Source organism: Oncorhynchus masou, chromosome 18 (genome assembly GCF_036934945.1).
Source record: "Oncorhynchus masou masou isolate Uvic2021 chromosome 18, UVic_Omas_1.1, whole genome shotgun sequence".
Taxonomy (NCBI): Eukaryota; Metazoa; Chordata; class Actinopteri; order Salmoniformes; family Salmonidae; genus Oncorhynchus; species Oncorhynchus masou.
Window position 1 is genome coordinate 63,642,639 of NC_088229.1, and position 18,036 is coordinate 63,660,674.

The window sequence follows — 18,036 nt, forward strand, 5'->3', positions numbered from 1 at the left end:
ATAACGGATAAATAACAATATGTAAATAAATGGATGCGCGATGACCGAGCAACATAGGCAAGATGTAATAGATGGTATAAAGTACAATATATACATATGAGTAATGTAGGATATGTAAACATTATTAAAGTGGCATTATGAAAGTGACAAGTGATCCATTTTTTTAAAGTGGCCAATGATTTCAAGTCTGTATGAAGGCAGCAGCCGCTCTGTGTTAGTGGCTGTGTAACAGTCAGATGGCCTTGAGATAGAAGCTGTTTTTCAGTCTCCGGGACCCAACTTTGATGCACATGTACAGACTTCTCCTTCTGGTGGGGTGAACAGATGGTGGCTTGGGTGATTATTTTCCTTGATGATCTTTTTGGCCTTCCTGTTTCATCGGGTGCTGTCGGTGTCATGGGGGGCAGGTAGTTTTCCCCAAATGATGCTTTGTGCACACCGCACCACCCTCTGGAGAACTTTGCGGTTGTGGGCGGTGCAGTTGCCGTACAACGCGGTGATACAGATCAACAGGACGCTCTCAGTTGTGCATCTGTGGAAGTTTGTGAGGGTTTTAGGTGACAAGCAAAATTTCTTCAGTCTCCTGAGGTTGAAGAGGTGATGTTGCGCCTTCACCACACTATCTGTGTGGGTGGACCATTTCATTTTGTCCGTGATAAGTTCGTTAGTGTACACAACTTCCCACCTTCTCCTGTGTTGTCGATGTGGATAGGGGGGTGCTGCCTCTGCGGTTTCCTGAAGTCTAAGATCATCTAATTTGTTTTGTTGATGTTGAGTGAGAGGTTGTTTTCCTGACATCACACTCTGAGTGCCCTCACCTCCTCCCTGTAGTCTGTCTCGTTGTTGATAATCAAGCCCACTACTGTTGTCGTCTGCAAACATGATGATTGAGTTGGAGGCGTGCATGACCACGCAGTCATGGGTGAACAGGGAGTACAGGAGGGGGCTGAGCATGCACCCTTGTAGGGCCCCAGTGTTGAGGATCGGCGAAGTGGAGATATTGTTTTCTGCCTTCACCACCTGGGGGTGGCTCATCAGGAAGTCCAGGACCCAATTGCGCAGGGTGGGGTTGAGACCCAGGGCCTCAAGCTTAGTGATGAGCTTGGAGGGTACTATGACGTTGATTGCTGAGCTGTTGTCAATGAACAGTATTATTAGATAGGTATTCCTCTTGTCCAGATGAGAGAGGGCAGTGTGATGGTGATTGCATCATCTGTGGACCTTTTGGGGCGGTATGCAAATACACGTGGGTCTAGGGTGGCAGGTAAGGTGGAGGTGATATGATCCTTAGTCTCAAACACTTCATGACATAAGTGGGTGCTACGGGGCGATGGTCATTTAGTTCAGTTACCTTTGCCTTTATGGGTACAGGAACAATGGTGGCCATCTTGAAGCATGTGGGGACAGCAGACTGGGATAGAGACAGATTGAATATGTCCATAAACACACCAGCCAGCTGGTCTGCACATGCTCTGAAGATGTGGCTGGGATGCTGTCTGGGATGGCAGCCTTGCGAGGGTTAACACGTTTAAATGTCTTACTCACGTCGGAGAATGAGCGGCCACTCCTTGGTAGCGGACCGCGTCGGGGCCACTGTATTTTCCTCAAAGCGGGCAACGATGTTTAGTTTGTCTGGAAGTGTCATGTTGGTGTCATTGACGCGGCTGGTTTTCTATTTGTAATCCGTATTTGCCTGTAGACACTGCCACATACGTCTCGGGTCTGAGCCACTGAATTGCAACTCCACTTTGTCCCGATACGGATATTTTGCTTGTTTGATTGCCTTGTGGAGGGAATAACTACAGTGTTTGTATTCAGACATATTCCCAGTCCTATTTCCATGGCTAAATGCGGTGGTTTGTGTGTTCGGTTTTGCACAAATGCCGATTTTAATAGTCACAGTGGGTACAACATCTCCAATGCACTTCCTTATAAGCTCACTCACAGTCTAAATAGATATTATTCTCTGCCCGGAACATTTCCCAGTCCGTGTGATCAAAACAACATTGAAGCGTGGATTCCGATTGGTCCCACCAGCGTTGAGGAGTTCTCATCACAGGTACATCCTGCTTGAGTGTCTGCCTATAGGACCGGAGGAGCAAAGTGGAGTCGTGGTCAGAATTGGTGATGGGCGGGCGGGATAGGGTCTTGTATGCATCGCGGAAGTTATTGTAGCAGTAATCCAGTCTATTTCCTGCAAGAGTGCTACAATCAATATGCTGATAGATTTTAGGTGGCCTTGTTCTCACGTCTGCTTTGTTAAATCCCTAGCTCTAATAAATGTTGCCTTCCAGTTTGCATGGTGCATGGTGTTCTCTTGGGTGATATGGGTGGCTTTTGATTGTGAGGAAGTCTAGGTCATGTGAACAAAAGCTCTTGAGTTCCTGTATGTTATTACACCATGAGTTGTTAATCATGAAACATACACCCCCGCCCTTCTTACCAGACCATGGGAAACAAGATTCTTTGGACTGATGACACTAAGATTGAACTCTTGGCCTGAATTCCAAGCGTCACGTCTGGAGGACACCTAGCACCATCCCTATGGTGATGCATGGTGGTGGCAGCATTGTGCTGTGGGGATGTTTTTCAGCGGCAGGGATTGGGGGAGAGTAGTGAGGATCGAGGGAAAGATGAACGGAGCAAAGTACAGAGACATCCTTGATGAAAACCTGCTCCAGAGCGGTTCCAACTGTACAACGACCCTAAGCACTGAAAGTCCTAGAGTGGTCCGGACTTAAACCCGATCGAACATCTCTGGAGAGACCTGAAAATAGCTGTGCAGCGATGCTCCCCATCCAACCTCAAATCAAATCAAATTTTATTTGTCACATACACATGGTTAGCAGATGTTAATGCGAGTGTAGCAAAATGCTTGTGCTTCTAGTTCCGACAATGCAGTAATAACCAACAAGTAATCTAACTAACAATTCCAAAAATACTGTCTTATACACACAAGTGTAAGGGGATAAAGAATATGTACATAAAGATATATGAATGAGTGATGGTACAGAGCAGCATAGGCAAGATACAGTAGATGGTATCGAGTACAGTATATACATATGAGATGAGTATGTAAACAAAGTGGCATAGTTAAAGTGGCTAGTGATACATAAAGATGCAGTAGATGATATAGAGTACAGTATATACGTATACATATGAGATGAATAATGTAGGGTATGTAAACATTATATTAGGTAGCATTGTTTAAAGTGGCTAGTGATATATTTTACATCTCCCATCAATTCCCATTATTAAAGTGGCTGGAGTTGAGTCAGTGTGTTGGCAGCAGCCACTCGATGTTAGTGGTTGCTGTTTAACAGTCTGATGGCCTTGAGATAGAAGCTGTCCCAGCTTTCCTGGTCCCAGCTTTGATGCACCTGTACTGACCTCGCCTTCTGGATGGTAACGGGGTGAACAGGCAGTGGCTCGGGTGGTTGTTGTCCTTGATGATCTTTATGGCCTTCCTGTAACATCGGGTGGTGTAGGTGTCCTGGAGGGCAGGTAGTTTGCCCCCGGTGATGCGTTGTGCAGACCTCACTACCCTCTGGAGAGCCTTACGGTTGTGGGCGGAGCAGTTGCCGTACCAGGCGGTGATACAGCCCGCCAGGATGCTCTAGATTGTGCATCTGTAGAAGTTTGTGAGTGCTTTTGGTGACAAGCCGAATTTCTTCAGCCTCCTGAGGTTGAAGAGGCGCTGCTGCGCCTTCTTCACGATGCTGTCTGTGTGGGTGGACCAATTCAGTTTGTCTGTGATGTGTATGCCGAGGAACTTAAAACTCACTACCCTCTCCACTACTGTTCCATCGATGTGGATAGGGGGGTGTTCCCTCTGCTGTTTCCTGAAGTCCACAATCATCTCCTTAGTTTGGTTGACGTTGAGTGTGAGGTTATTTTCCTAATACCACACTCCGAGGGCCCTCACCTCCTCCCTGTAGGCCGTCTCGTCGTTGTTGGTAATCAAGCCTACCACTGTTGTGTCGTCCGCAAACTTGATGATTGAGTTGGAGGCGTGCGTGGCCACGCAGTCGTGGGTGAACAGGGAGTACAGGAGAGGGCTCAGAACGCACCCTTGTGGGGCCCCAGTGTTGAGGATCAGCGGGGTGGAGATGTTGTTGCCTACCCTCACCACCTGGGGGCGGCCAGTCATGAAGTCCAGTACCCAGTTGCACAGGGCGGGGTCGAGACCCAGGGTCTCGAGCTTGATAACGAGCTTGGAGGGTACTATGGTGTTAAATGCCGAGCTGTAGTCGATGAACAGCATTCTCACATAGGTATTCCTCTTGTCCAGATGGGTTAGGGCAGTGTGGTTGAGATTGCATCGTCTGTGGACCTATTTGGACGGTAAGCAAATTGGAGTGGGTCTATGGTGTCAGGTAGGGTGGAGGTGATATGGTCCTTGACTAGTCTCTCAAAGCACTTCATGATGAAGGAAGTGAGTGCTACGGGGCGGTAGTCGTTTAGCTCAGTTACCTTAGCTTTCTTGGGAACAGGAACAATGGTGGCCCTCTTGAAGCATGTTGGAACAGCAGACTGAGATAGGGATTGATTGAATATGTCCGTCAACATGGGTGAATGGGTGAAATTCCCGCTTGTAGCGTCGTACACAAGACTCGGCTGCAATCGCTGCCAAATGTGCTTCAACAAAGTACTGAGGGTCAACAAAGGGTCTGAATACTTATGTATATGTCATTAATTTATTTTTAACTCATTTGTGCAGATTTATAAAACTGTTTTTGCTTTTTCTTCATGGAGTATTGTGTGTAGGTATTTTTTTTAAACAATTTTAGGATAAGGCTGTAACGTAACAAAATTTGGAAAAAGTCTGTCTGAATACTTCTTGAATGCACTGTATGTGTGCTATTTTTATTCTTTTATGTTTAGTTTTTGCGTCTTTTACTTTCATTTTTTGCACGCCAGCTTCAAACATCTGAATTATTTTTATTATTGAAAAATAAATATATATATTTTACAGCGTTTTAGATGGTACAATGGTTCTCAACACTTGTTTTGTGTCACAAACTGAAATTAGTCTTATTATTAGAATTTTAGTATCCAGGAAATGCCGTAGCGATTTCGGCATATTGCACTTTTAAATCGTGGTGCTAATACACTGTGTTAATAGATTGCCTTTCCCCCCCCAGCCAAGCCAAGCCAACCCTGCTGGTCCAGCGAGGGTGCGACTGTGGAAAAACACAGCTATTCATGGTACTGCAACGCCTCGGAAAGTGACAAGAAGCCTATTGCGCAGACCACCACCCTAAAGAGCGAGGCCAAGGACTCTTACGACAACTGGGACGCAGTGATGGGTCTGAGGCCCACCTCCCCCACCCCAGAGCCCCCCAGAAGCCCCCCTTCGTCAATGTGGAGTGGTGAGTGGGGCTATGGTCTCAGTCTGGCCAGGCAGGACAAGACCTCTACAGAGCCCACTCCCAGTGACGTTGTGGGCCTGGGGGACTTCGAGATCCCGATCGAGCCCTCCGAGTCCCAGGACTACTCCCAGTCTCTGCTCAGGGTCAGCACCCACTGCCGGACATACCGCCGGCCCAACAAAGGCAAGCAGGCCGGGGACTCTGACAGTACCAGTAGTACTAGCACCAGTACAGCCTTCAGTAGTGGGCCCGGATCTGGCCCTCTCGAGACCAACAATACAGAGAACAGCAGCAAGCCGGCGGGCCGCGGGCGGACGAGAGACTTCACAGTGCTTCACCCGTCCTGCTTGTCGGTGTTTAACGTCACCATTCAGGACAGGGTCATGGAGGAATACACCCCCGCTGCCACCGTGGCTGCCCCCCTGACAGACCAAGGAGAGACTGGCCGCCTGAGGAAGAAGACCGAACCAGCACCAGCTAAACCCACCAGGTGACCTACTGCTACCTACCTACTTACCGCTAGACTGGGATAATCACTGTTGTTGTTAGATTATGATGTTTGGGCTATTTCTGCTCCCTTCACTGAGTCATAACAATGAGGTATGTTTCTCTCCCCCTGTGGGAATAATCTGCACACTGCAGTATAGGCTATGATCTCAAATGTGTGTTTGGATTTTTCTATTTTCCTGATAAACATGCATCCTTCCATATCTCGCACCTGCTCAGACATTGGATATGTGTAGGTTGTTCTAACTTCTCTCTCTGCTTCTCTCTACCAGGTTCAGACCCACACAGAGCAAGACCAAGAAAGACACCAAGTTGGACTTTTTTGGCTTTGAGGAAAACGAAGCGGGCCGTGGTGCCACCCAGGAGGAAGCCAGTGCCGACCCTGTGGCATCCGGCAGCTCCAACTACAAGATCAAGTATTTTGGCTTTGACGATATGAGCGGGAGCGACAGCGACGAAGACGAGGGCTCCCAGGCCAAAGAGAGGAGGAAGGCTAAGAGGGCTGCCGCGGCTGCAGCCACAGCTTATGCTGCCTCTGCTGCTGCCATGGAGATGAGGGTGGACAGCCCCCTGTCCGCCAGCGAGGAGCTGGACAGTCGGACCAGCAGCCACTCAGGTCAGGCACAGGGCCTCAGGCGAGGCCAGTAGTAACACACACACACACACACACACACACACACTCAGACAAGCATCGGTACAGGGCAGACTCAGTCAAGGTCAATTTCAAGAACATGGATTTCTCTACACACACACTTCTAAAGCCTGGTGGACACGACACAACTTTCAAAATCCTAACGTCGCTGAGCTTCTTGCGTTAAACAACCTTCTTTCCTGTAGTTGTCTTGCCAAAGTAGTGGTGCGCACTAAACTATGTGGCACAGATGGATCACACTGCACGATTCTTCACTTGGTTGTGAGGATTCAAGATACCAAGTTGTCTCACAAAAACAAGGATGTGCTTAGATTTAACGTAGCTACTAGCTGTGCAGTAAAGTAGCATAAGCATTCTCAGACATTCACGCTTGTCATACGGAGTTGAAATATCATTTTGAATTTGAATTGAATAACATTGCTTATACATTTCAGAACTGTAAAGATTTTACCCTTTGGCTTTGGTTAAAGGCAAGTACAAACACATACTTGTACTAGTCATCGCTCCAGCTCGAGTCTACACATTCTGGGTGATGCGAAACAATGTAATTTCACTGGCTTTTTTTGGCGAGCTCTCATTGGCTATTGCTGATCACCGTTCTCAAAACTTGTTGTTGCTCATATCACACTACAGGAGCATTGCAGATTTTGTGCTGATAAAATCAAATGTTTGAAAATATCGGGACGTCTGGAACTGCTCGAAGACTAGATTGGTATCCCTCAGATTGCGTCTCTGAACCGCACGCATTAAACGAGCATCCCACTTGTCTGGGTCAGCAACACTGAACAACGCACCAACTGTTGGTCCCATGTTTCAAGAGCTGAAATTAAAAAATCCCTGAAAAGTTCCTTTAAGCACAAAAAGCTTTCTCTCTGATTTTGTGCACAAATTTGTTTACATCCCTGTTAGTGAGCATTTCTTATTTGCCAAGATAATCCATTCACCTGACAGGTGTTGCAAAGCAAGAAGCTGATTAAACAGCATGCTCATTACACAGGTGCACCTTGTGCTGGGGACAAGACTACTAAAATGTGCAGTTTTGTCACAACACAATGCCACAGATGTCTCATGTTTTGAGGGAGTGTGCAATTGGCATGCTGACTGCAGGAATGTCCACCAGAGCTGCTGCCAGATCATTTAATGTTTATTTATTTACCATAAGCCACCTCCAACCTTGTTTTAGATAATTTAGCAGTATGTCCAACCCTCCTCACAACCGCACACCATGTTTATAGCGTTATGTGCATCAGCGGTTTGCTGATGTCAACGTAGTGAACAGACTGTCCCATGGTGGTGTGGTGTTATGGGAAGGCATTAGCTACAGACAATGAACGCAATTGCATTTTATCAATGGCAATTTGAATGCACAAAGATGCCTTGACGAGATCCTGAGCCCCATTGTCGTATCATTCATCTGCTGCCATCACGTTATGTTCAGCATGATAATGCACAGCCCCATGTTGCTGTACACAATTCCTGGAAGCTGAAGATGTCTCAGTTCCATTTCCTGCATACTCACCAGACATGTCACCCATTGATCATGTTTGGAATGATCTGGATTGACGTGTTTAGCAGCGTGTTCCAGTTCCCTCTAATGTCCAGCACCTTGGCACACCATTGAAGAGGAGTGGGACAACATTCCACAGGCCACAATCAACAGCCTGAATAACTCTATGTGAAAGAGATGTGTCGCGCTTCGATTTATGAGGCAAATGGTGGTCACACCAGGTACTGTTTTTCTGATCCACTCCCCTACCTTTAAAGTATTTGTGACCAATCGATCCATATCTGTATTACCAGTTGTGAAATGCAATGATTAGGTCCTAATGAATTTATTTCAATTGACTGATTTCCGTATGAACTCTTAACTTTGTTGCTTTTTTATATTTTGTTCAGTATAAATTGTGGCCAAAATTGTGTAGTGTACACCTTGCTAAAGCTAACATATGGGTTTCTACTAAGCCAACAAGGAATTGTGTTACCAACGATCATTTAGTGATTTGATTTGGAATTTTAGGGCTGCTGTAAGTATACAAAATTGTCAAAATATTTTGAACCCTTGAATTTGCCTTTACTGCTATTAGCCCATAGACATGCTTTGTACATGGATAAACGGTCACAGAAAAAGCAAAAGGAAGTTCGTCCGGGCATGTTTGTCTTATATCTGAGGGAAATACTTCATTTATTTATTACATGTATTGACCCCTTAGTTTAGTGCCTAAAGCATCTACATATATACTTCCATTCATTTTTAAAAACTGGTACCTGGCTACCTTTTAGACTTGTCTTCAGAGGCTTGTGGGCATCCTAGTGCAAAACAACCGACATGTTCGTGAGCGACTCACCTTTCCATAGAGGGATTAGTGTGTAGCCCAAACTGTTCGGACGTCAGGCGAGTGCAGTGGATTGAGACGCAGCCCATGTTAAAAAAAAATAAAAAAACACGTCTAGCTTAACCTGATGGATTTTGATGTGGATTTTTTTAAGGACGCTAATTAGATTTCCGCGGGGCACGAACATCGACTCTTGAGAGTTAACCCTAATTGCTTCTGTAAGTCGCTCTGGATAAGAGCATCTGCTAAATGACTCAAATGTAAATCTACTATACTCAAACGATTTAGGCTAGTAATGTCTTCGTCACAGATCTTATAATTCACGATAGGATTCTGTTTATGTAGTTCTATGGACTTGGTAATGAACTGTGATGTTCCCGTCCATTTCTAACACACCTTTTGGCATGTCCCCTGTAGATGTGATGGACTTCCCAGAGGACAACTCTGCCTCTGTGGGCCTAGAGATGCCCAGGAGACCTCAGGCAAAACAGGTGGAGAAATCCAAGGAGACCAATAGGAAGATCTTCAGTGGCCCCAAAAAGGTAAGAAGTGTTCTATGGCAACTCTCCCTGCACTCAAGTCCAGGATCGTGTTCATCAGGCCACAGCGACACATCTCAGTGAAACGTTTTCCAACGGAAAACAAAAAAGCTATTTTTATTTGACATGGCCAGGTAGTTCCCTCCCTGTTTCAGTCTGTTTGGTGCCCAATGAACTAGACCCAGAACGTTCATCAGAGAATGAGTAGACTACACTCTGTATGCGCTGCTGAGATGCCAGGCCAAAACGGCTTGTTGGATTATTTGTATGTGGATGAATGGAGCGATGAGAGCTGTCACTGAAGGTCTCTGGTCCTCGGTACTGAAGCGCCCCCACCTATGGGACTCCACTCATTTAGCTGGAGTTGCATACCTAACAACGATCATTTATTTTATTTTTTATTCATCCAGAGAACCAGTAATGCCCGTTCTCCAATCTCGCTTAGATGGACTTCATCTGTAAGTGCTCCACTATTGATCTTTTAAGGACAAGGCCATGTTTAGAATGGAATGTGAAATCATTTTGTGGAAAAATCAGACACATTTTATGTGTTGAGGTTGTTAAGTACAGGTTATAGGTCATACAATGGTTCATATAGTCATTATTTGTGGATGCAACTTGCACATTTTAGGTGTATTCTCATAAATCTGTCTTTGCATTCGGGCTACTACAAACCTGTGGAGTGCCACGGTGCCTTCCAAGTCTTTGCAGGTGTTTTCTGCTCAGAGATTCCTCACACATAGCCCTGTAATGTACTCCATGCAAGTAAAATAATAAAAGCGCTGAACTCATTTGAAAAACAATAGCCCTCCAAAAGGACCTGGCTATTCATGAGTAATCAAAAGGCAGAGTTTTCTATTGCATCTGGCCCAACTGCAGGGGTAGTGAAGTGGCACTCTGGCGCATGCAGTTTACATGGACATGTCCTGAATTGCACACGCTTCTCTATATAGTGCACTATTTTTGACCAGGGCCCCGTTGTGCACTATGTAGGTAATAGGGTGCCATTTGGGGCATAGCCTGTAACTAAAGAACCCTTACAAAAAACCGATTTGAATTGGATGCATAACAATCTATCTTCTTCTCATGCGGTTTGCTTACAAATGACAGAAAAAATGCTGCTGTTTTGCATAATAATCCAACAATTCCCTCTTTCATTCATATAACCAGTTGTGCTTGATGCATTATTTGTGTATGTACATTTTGGGCCTCTGTATTTGTCTCTTTAAAATGTATGCCAAACAACAACCAATGATTGTCAAGTTTAACATGCTATGCACAAGGACGATTTATAACAATTTCCACTGAATTTGAAAATAAACACATTTACTTGAAGAACAGTGCAGATGCAAAGTTTGGTAACAGAATGACGGTTTTCTCTGTGCGTTCATTCTGTTACCAAGCTTTTCATCTGCACTGTGCTTGAAGTAAATGTGTTTTAGTCGAATTTTCGGTGTGCCTTGTGCATGGAGTTTGGTTTGACGTACGTTTTAAAGCGAAACATCGGAGTCTCCGCATCATTCTGTTACTGTAGAGTTGCCCGTATGCCAATCTGTTGATTTAGGCTGTCAGATGTTCGAGGTTGATTTAATGGCCACCATCATTATCATGTGGTCTCTGACTAATTCATGTCAGTTCTGTATATGGGCACCTAGCACTGCTCCAGTCTGGATGAGTGGATGTGGCTGAACAGCGAGTGTGTTGTTTATTGAGTAGCTCTCTGTCAGGCTGGTTAGGGCTCTGTCTGCTGCCTATGGACAATCCAAGGCTGCCCTTCCCTCCCCTCTGTTCACAACACACTTCTAGACTCTGAGCCAGGCTGGCTCTCCTACATTAATCATGGATATGATACATCTACCGACTCTCATTTTGCCCCCACTCTTTTCAACTCTTTGTCTATCTTCCTCACTCTCAGTCCTCTAGTTAACTTGGCTGTTTTTTCTCTATCTCCCTGGTGGTTGTCCCCAGGCTGTGATTTGGCCCATATCTCTCCTAAAAGTCTTGCTATTATTGCTTTATAGATTTTTCTAGGATTCCTCTTCCTGTTTTCAATCTGTTATTGTGTCTGGTTCTGCTGAAACAACCTCTCTTCCTGTTTGTGTGCCTGTTGCCTAAGGGGAGGCTTATGGCTCCTGCCTTCTCTTGGATTGGCTTTGAGCTCCAATGTTTGTGCACAAGATGGATGTTGGGCATTTTTATACATGCAACAGTTGAACCTAAGAGCTTGTGTGCTCTCATTGCGCCGTGAAAATGATTTCTGCAGGCCAGGCGTCGGTAACAGGATGCATGTTGGTTGGGTGGGTGGTGCTGGCCCGCTTAAAACAGCAGCATTGGATTGCAGGAAAACTCAGAACATTTTTAACCTACCTTGAGCGCTATTCTCCTCACAGGGTTTAACATTGTGGGTGTTAATGATGGTTGGTAATGACTCATTTCAGACAGTTAAAAGTAATTCAATTAGAATCAGGGTTCTCCCCAAATAATATATGTATATTTTTTTTGTCTTTTTTGCTCTATATTGCAGGATATGGCAGTTACGCCGTACTCTGCATATCACCGTGTTAAAATATCCTGCAGAGAACCCGAAGAATGCGCCACAGGTTATTTATAGTGTCAAGCCCAATTCTCTCCTCGGTAGAGATGCACAGGTGTTTAAAGTCCCAGCATTCCCCCACTCCTCATCATAATCATTCTCACTCTGGCTTAATGACTTCAGTGGCTCACCGACAGCATGGCGTAGAAGACTGGGCTGAATACGGTAGAGAAAGAGGCAATAATCTTGTCAGATACCTTGCTGTTGGTAGTGTACATTCCAAATGGCACCCTATTCCTTTATATATGAAGTACATTAGGGGCCCTGGTCACATATTGTGCTATGTGTGGTGTAGGTTGTCATGTTGGATTCATACATAGTAATGCCCTCTGTCTGTTTCCACACGTTCTGTGATTGTCTTTAACAAAACGAACTGGTTTCCAGGGTTGGGTTGGCTGATGGCTGGAAGGAACATTAAGTGGATTTTTTTCTGTTTTCTTTCACAACTTTGTTTTGGTGTTTTAACGACAGCTTTTAAATCTGAGGCTCATTTGAGGTTTAACGGCATTCGCGCGTGTGTGAGACGGTGTGGTCATGAGTCATACAAGTATGTTTGCATGTGGTGTGTTCCACGGTATCAGAATCACTAAGCCGGGATTCCGATTTTTCACTTCAATGTATACCAAACAAAAACGATTGATTTCAGTTTAACAAAGCATACAACTACATGCACAAAGACTACTTTGGACAATTGACAAACTTTGTATATGCACAGTTCTTCCTGTAAATGTTTTTGTAAAATATTCTGTGGTGGAAGTTGTTGAAAGTAGTCCTTGTTCTATGGTTAAACTTTGATTTAAATGTTTTTTGATTGGTTTACATTTTTTAAGTGACAAATCGGAATCTCAGCGTATTTCCGTTATCATGGAATTGCCCATCTCTCATAAGACCAGAGCAGGGCTGCTGTTACTGTCTTGAGTGGTCCTGGAGCACAACAGCTGATGGCTGGTTGAATGGTTTAATTGAACCCCACCTACAGCTTTAAATGACAGCTCCTCAGTCTTCTGCTAAGTGTCTGTGTTTACTTCCACTAGTCTCAGAGGGCCTTGGTCAAACATGACGTAATTTTGCAGTGTTGGGGAGGGCTCAAGTGTTCATTTCCTTGTATCTGACCTTCTCGTGTTTGTTTGTGTGTGTGTGCGCGCGCGTGACCGATAAGTGCCCATGTTTACAGAAAATGTCTTTTGTCATGAGCTCACACTCCCATGGGGGTGGGGTGCGGGGTGGGTGTTGAATCTTCCTGTCTGTGTCCTCTTGATTAGGATCATTGTTAAGAGTAGAGGGCCTAAATGAACGTCTCCTTTCATTGTTTCCTGCAGTGCTCTGTCCTCCGACAACAATGTCTGTTCTATTTCTCCTTTTTCTTTGATTCATTATTAATATCCCAGCAACAGGCTGAGCCAATGGGCTCCCTTTAAGCAGAGAGGAGGTTTGCGTGACTGTGTGCATACCCATGCCTGTGTGTGTATGTACACAGCGCTGGCTGTTGTCTCCAGTCAGTCCTGCTGTTTGAGCAGTCCTGACTGCCTCTGGTGGTTTAATAGGCATTCATTTAGTTTCTCTCTCTCTCTCCCTGGGGCTTCTTTGTTATAGGAACCAACAAAGGCTGATGTCTTGTATCCAATCTGCTCTCTGTATATTCTCTCTCTATCGTCTCTCTCTAAATGGGGGTGCGAGGGAAAAGTTGTCCTTGGTTCATAGAACCGGGGTTACATCAGTCACCTCCGGTAGCCGCTAGATGCGGTTATAGTGAACAGCTGTTTCTGTTTTCTTCCTACAAATATGGCTGTCTTTTGAACGGTTTATGCTACAAAATATTTTGAAAGATAAAACTCTAATGAACACGTACATACTTTCTTATCCGTATTTTTTTTTTAAATGCACTGTTGGTTAATGGCTCGTAAGTAAGCATTTCAATGTAAGGTCTACACCTGTTGTATTTGGCACATGTGACTAATTTTAATTTGATTTGATGCGTAATGTTTCCCTCTACAATGCCCACAAGCCGTTAGAATTGAGTGGACAAGACCAGGTGCTAAATCGGACTGGGGGAAAAATAACAATCAATGATGTTGTTTTCTACATAGAAAATCATACAACATCATTGCCTGATGATCTTCTGAACTTCCCAATACCTTTCTGATGCATTTCAGTCCCTTCAAACCATATTTATTTCAGATGAAAATAGTGTCAGAAGTACGATCAGACTGATTTGTAATAGACTGGCATAGTCCCAATTAAAAAAATTACATCACTTCTTTTGACATGGTGGGGTCACAAAGAAATGTTTATCAAAATGGGGTCACGGGCCACCACAGTTTTGGAACCCCTGCTCTACTTTGACGAGTGAATTGAGGTGCTATGTTGCAAGACATTGAGATCACGTCTAGTATCAGAGATCACCTCGAATTATGAGATATTGACTCTACTTTGAATCAGCTTAGTTGTTTTTAAACACAGCATATTGTTGCATTTGGGTTGTAGTGTGTGGTGATCAATGATTCTCATTTGATGTATTCTAAGTAACACTGTTCTAGCAGGAAGGGCTGAACTGTGATGGAATGTGAAGTAACCTGATGGACTTACCTCATGTGTTTCTGTTTCACCTGTAGTCTCCCACTAAAGCTGTGTACAATGCCAGACACTGGAACAGAGAACCAGAGGAGCTGCCCCCGCCACCTTTACTCCGTTCAACCACTGCACCCGTGAGTAACCCCCCCCTAATCACCACCCTAGTTACCGGTGTCACCCACCAACCCCACGCCAAATACTAGACCTGGCACTCCCATCAGCCTGCCTATCCAGCTAGTTTGAGGTATGAGATTTCTGCAGTTGGTGAACACTGCACCACAAACTCTCATTTCTGTCTCATTCTCTCTTGCTCTCTCTGTTCAAGTACCAGCAACATGGTGAACACTAATGCAATTTTCCATACCCTCGACCCAAAACTTCCATGCGACACTCCCTTTCCATCCTCACTCTCACCCTCCATCCACCACCAACGATGCTCCAGTTGGCCTCTTCACTGTGGTTTACCACCTTAAGGCCACTCCACTTAATGGTGTGTCCCAATTGGCACCCTATTCCCTTTTTATAGTGCACTCGGGTGCTATTTTAGGATGCACCCTGCGTCTGATTCATTTTCCATATGTCATTAGATGCATGTGTGGCACCGTGCCATTTCCTGGAATTCATTATCCTTTTAAAAATGCATCACAGCTCTGAACGCTCTTTACCGATAATGTTAGGACGGCTCTGAACGCTCCTCCGTCTTACCAATGATGTTAGTACCGCTCTGAACGCTCCTCCTTATCCGTAATGTTAGCCATATATTACAGGTCCTTTTAACTCCCTCATCCCTTGCCTTCCCTCAAACTGCTAGAAGAGACTCGGAGCCTGTGTGTGGTGTGAAACTGAGTGTTTTTACTGGGCCTTATCTGGCCTTATGTAAGGGGCAGTAGGCTGTTGGCTGGTGTTCAACAGCATGAATCAGCAGCAGCGCAGTGTACTGAGCTGAGAGCAGGTGGCTGTGTGGTTCTGCTTGTCTCCCTCTGACCCACTCTCTACTTCTGCCCTTCTCACTCACTCTCTCACACACACACACACACACACACACACCTTCCTTATCCTCTCTTGTTTCTCTCTCGCTCATTTCTTTCTCGTTCTATCTACCAGGCTTGCCAGTCAAGCGGGGGCAGCAAGGACTCTACTAACTCTCACAAAGACGATGGCCTGTTCAAGGCACCGCCATGCCCGCCTCCCAAAGTCATCAAGTCTGTGTCGTTCCCCACTGAGCCCTACCAGGACATCGTTACTGCACTGAAATGTAGGAAAGAGCACAAGGAGGTGAGCTTCTGTTCTACCTGGCAACCCATCACTTTAGCTGTGTTCGAGTACTCATACTAACCGTACTATTTGAGGTAAATTTAGTATGTAGTATGCTTATTGGTCATAGAATGGATATAGTTAGAATGCCAAAAGTTCCGGGATGTCGTATTAAATTTGCCAAAATAAGAAGTATACTAACAGTGGACACTATTCCCATGTTTTTAGGGCCTGTAATGTAATTCTTCAGAAAACGGCGTAAAATATGCAGCTGAAGTCCAACGAGAGCCGATACAAATTCTTTGCTGTAAATAATTGACAAATAAAATAATGACTTTTCAAGTAAATTACCTTACACGTTATGTTTGCTAACAATCTGTTAGCTAGGCTATCATTACTAGCCACATAGCATATCATTACAGCAGTATGTACCGGGATTTTAGCTAGCTACCTAACGTTAGTTTGCTACTAATGCATTTAACTTGCCAGTATATTAACTATATGCTATCTAACTAACTACCCAACGTTTATTGATTATTCCAGTCATTCTTAAGTGGTATAGTTGTGTGTTCTCAATGGACATTTGGGTGCTTTCGTAAATTCACTCTGGCTAGCTACTCCGATTTCAAAGCACTCTCGTCACTCTCGAGTGTACCAGAGCTCAGAATAACTGATGAATTTACTAACGCCCAGAGCGCACTCTGGCACTCCAGATTGAATTGAAGAATGGACCCGAAGTTGTGAAATGTCTAGCTAGTAATTTGTTATGCTAACAAGAGGTTGCATAGCGACAGCATCAACTTCTGGGAGACAGGTGTAGCGCTAGTACACTCAACTGAAAGGATACCGTTCGTTTACAGTATACTAAAATTAACTAATTAATATGTTTGTGTGTGTGTATACATACTCATTTAGTATGTAGTATGTCAGTATGGGTATTCGAACACAGGTTGTGTCTGGAACTCAGTATCTATGAAGTACAGCCTATAAGAACACAAGCGATTGTCCTGGGGCTGTATGTATCAATCATCTTGGATTAAACATGCTGATCTATGATCAGTTTTGCCTTCCAGATCATAATGAAAAAGTTTTATTTGGACAGGGCGACCTGATCCTTGGTCACCTAATGAATATGGGCCCTGGTTTACAATGTTGAAAATGGAGTTAAACAAAAGCACCAATTCAACTGAAAGGATAATGATCAGACATATCTTGTTTGGTCAGGTGTAATTCATCGTATTTAGAAATAGCCTCTTGAAACGAATCAGTGAATTCTGATGCTGTGTATCGATTACTCCATACCTCCTATAAGACAGTACTGCAGGATCCCTGAATCGCTAAACAGTGGTTAATGTAACCATCTGTAGTTGTTTATCTTATTACATTGGTGTCTTGCATGCTAAGCAGTGTGAGCCCTTCTAGGAACTGCAGTGTGGGCAGTTCCATAGACAGGAGCAGTGTAATGGGCATCTCACATCTTTAAATTCCATCTGCAGTTTCATTTGCTGTCTTGTGTTTGTGGTCTTGGCTCCTGACCAACAAGGCAGGCGGTTGGTGGGTGCATAGCTCTGATGCTGGGAATAGCAGGACTGGGCTTAAAGCTTGATCTAGTACCTACGTTATGTGATTTGATGAACCCAACAACTCTTTGTCCCAGCTATACACGGTAGTCCAGCATGTCAAGCACTTCAACGACGTGGTGGAGTTTGGAGAGAACCAGGAGTTCACAGACGACTTCGAGTACCTGGCCACCGGCCTGAAGAGTGGCCAGCCCCTCAACACACGCTGCCTTAGGTAAGACGAGCTTCCACTAACTGCTGATACAGGGTCACATTCTTTGGCATCTTCATTATGGTTAAGGTAATGATTCATGGCAGTAAAGGGCTTGATGATCTTGCAGAGGCAGTGACCCCCCCCCCCCCCCTCTGTTCAATTCAATAAAACAGTATTTATCTGTCCTCTCCTGCAGTATCATTAGTCTGGCCACCAGGTGTGCCATGCCCAGCTTCAGGATGCATCTGAGGGCCAGGGGGAAGGTGGCCCAGGTCTTCAAGACACTCAACGACGCCCCACAGCACCCGGTAAGTGAAGCCCCCTGCCTCTTCAGAGACGGTGGCTGACTTGACTTGGTTTCTGTCAGATCAGTGGAAAAGCTCAGTCCGTTAACTGGAGCCTGCCAGGTGACAAACGGTTTTCGTGCTTGGTGACAACCTGC

At 44.9% G+C, this 18,036-nt stretch overlaps 1 protein-coding gene across 1 annotated transcript in view; it reads left to right on the forward strand.

Annotated features, from left to right (window-relative positions):
• The window catches only part of LOC135505104 (wings apart-like protein homolog), a 49,839-nt gene that overhangs the window by 7,497 nt on the left and 24,306 nt on the right, over positions 1-18,036 (forward strand). The window contains exons 3-9 of the mRNA XM_064924196.1: positions 5,145-5,862; positions 6,152-6,495; positions 9,282-9,406; positions 14,609-14,701; positions 15,672-15,842; positions 17,479-17,615; positions 17,791-17,902. Of these exons, the coding sequence (XP_064780268.1) occupies positions 5,145-5,862; positions 6,152-6,495; positions 9,282-9,406; positions 14,609-14,701; positions 15,672-15,842; positions 17,479-17,615; positions 17,791-17,902 (1,700 nt within the window). The remainder of the gene's footprint in view (positions 1-5,144; positions 5,863-6,151; positions 6,496-9,281; positions 9,407-14,608; positions 14,702-15,671; positions 15,843-17,478; positions 17,616-17,790; positions 17,903-18,036) is intronic.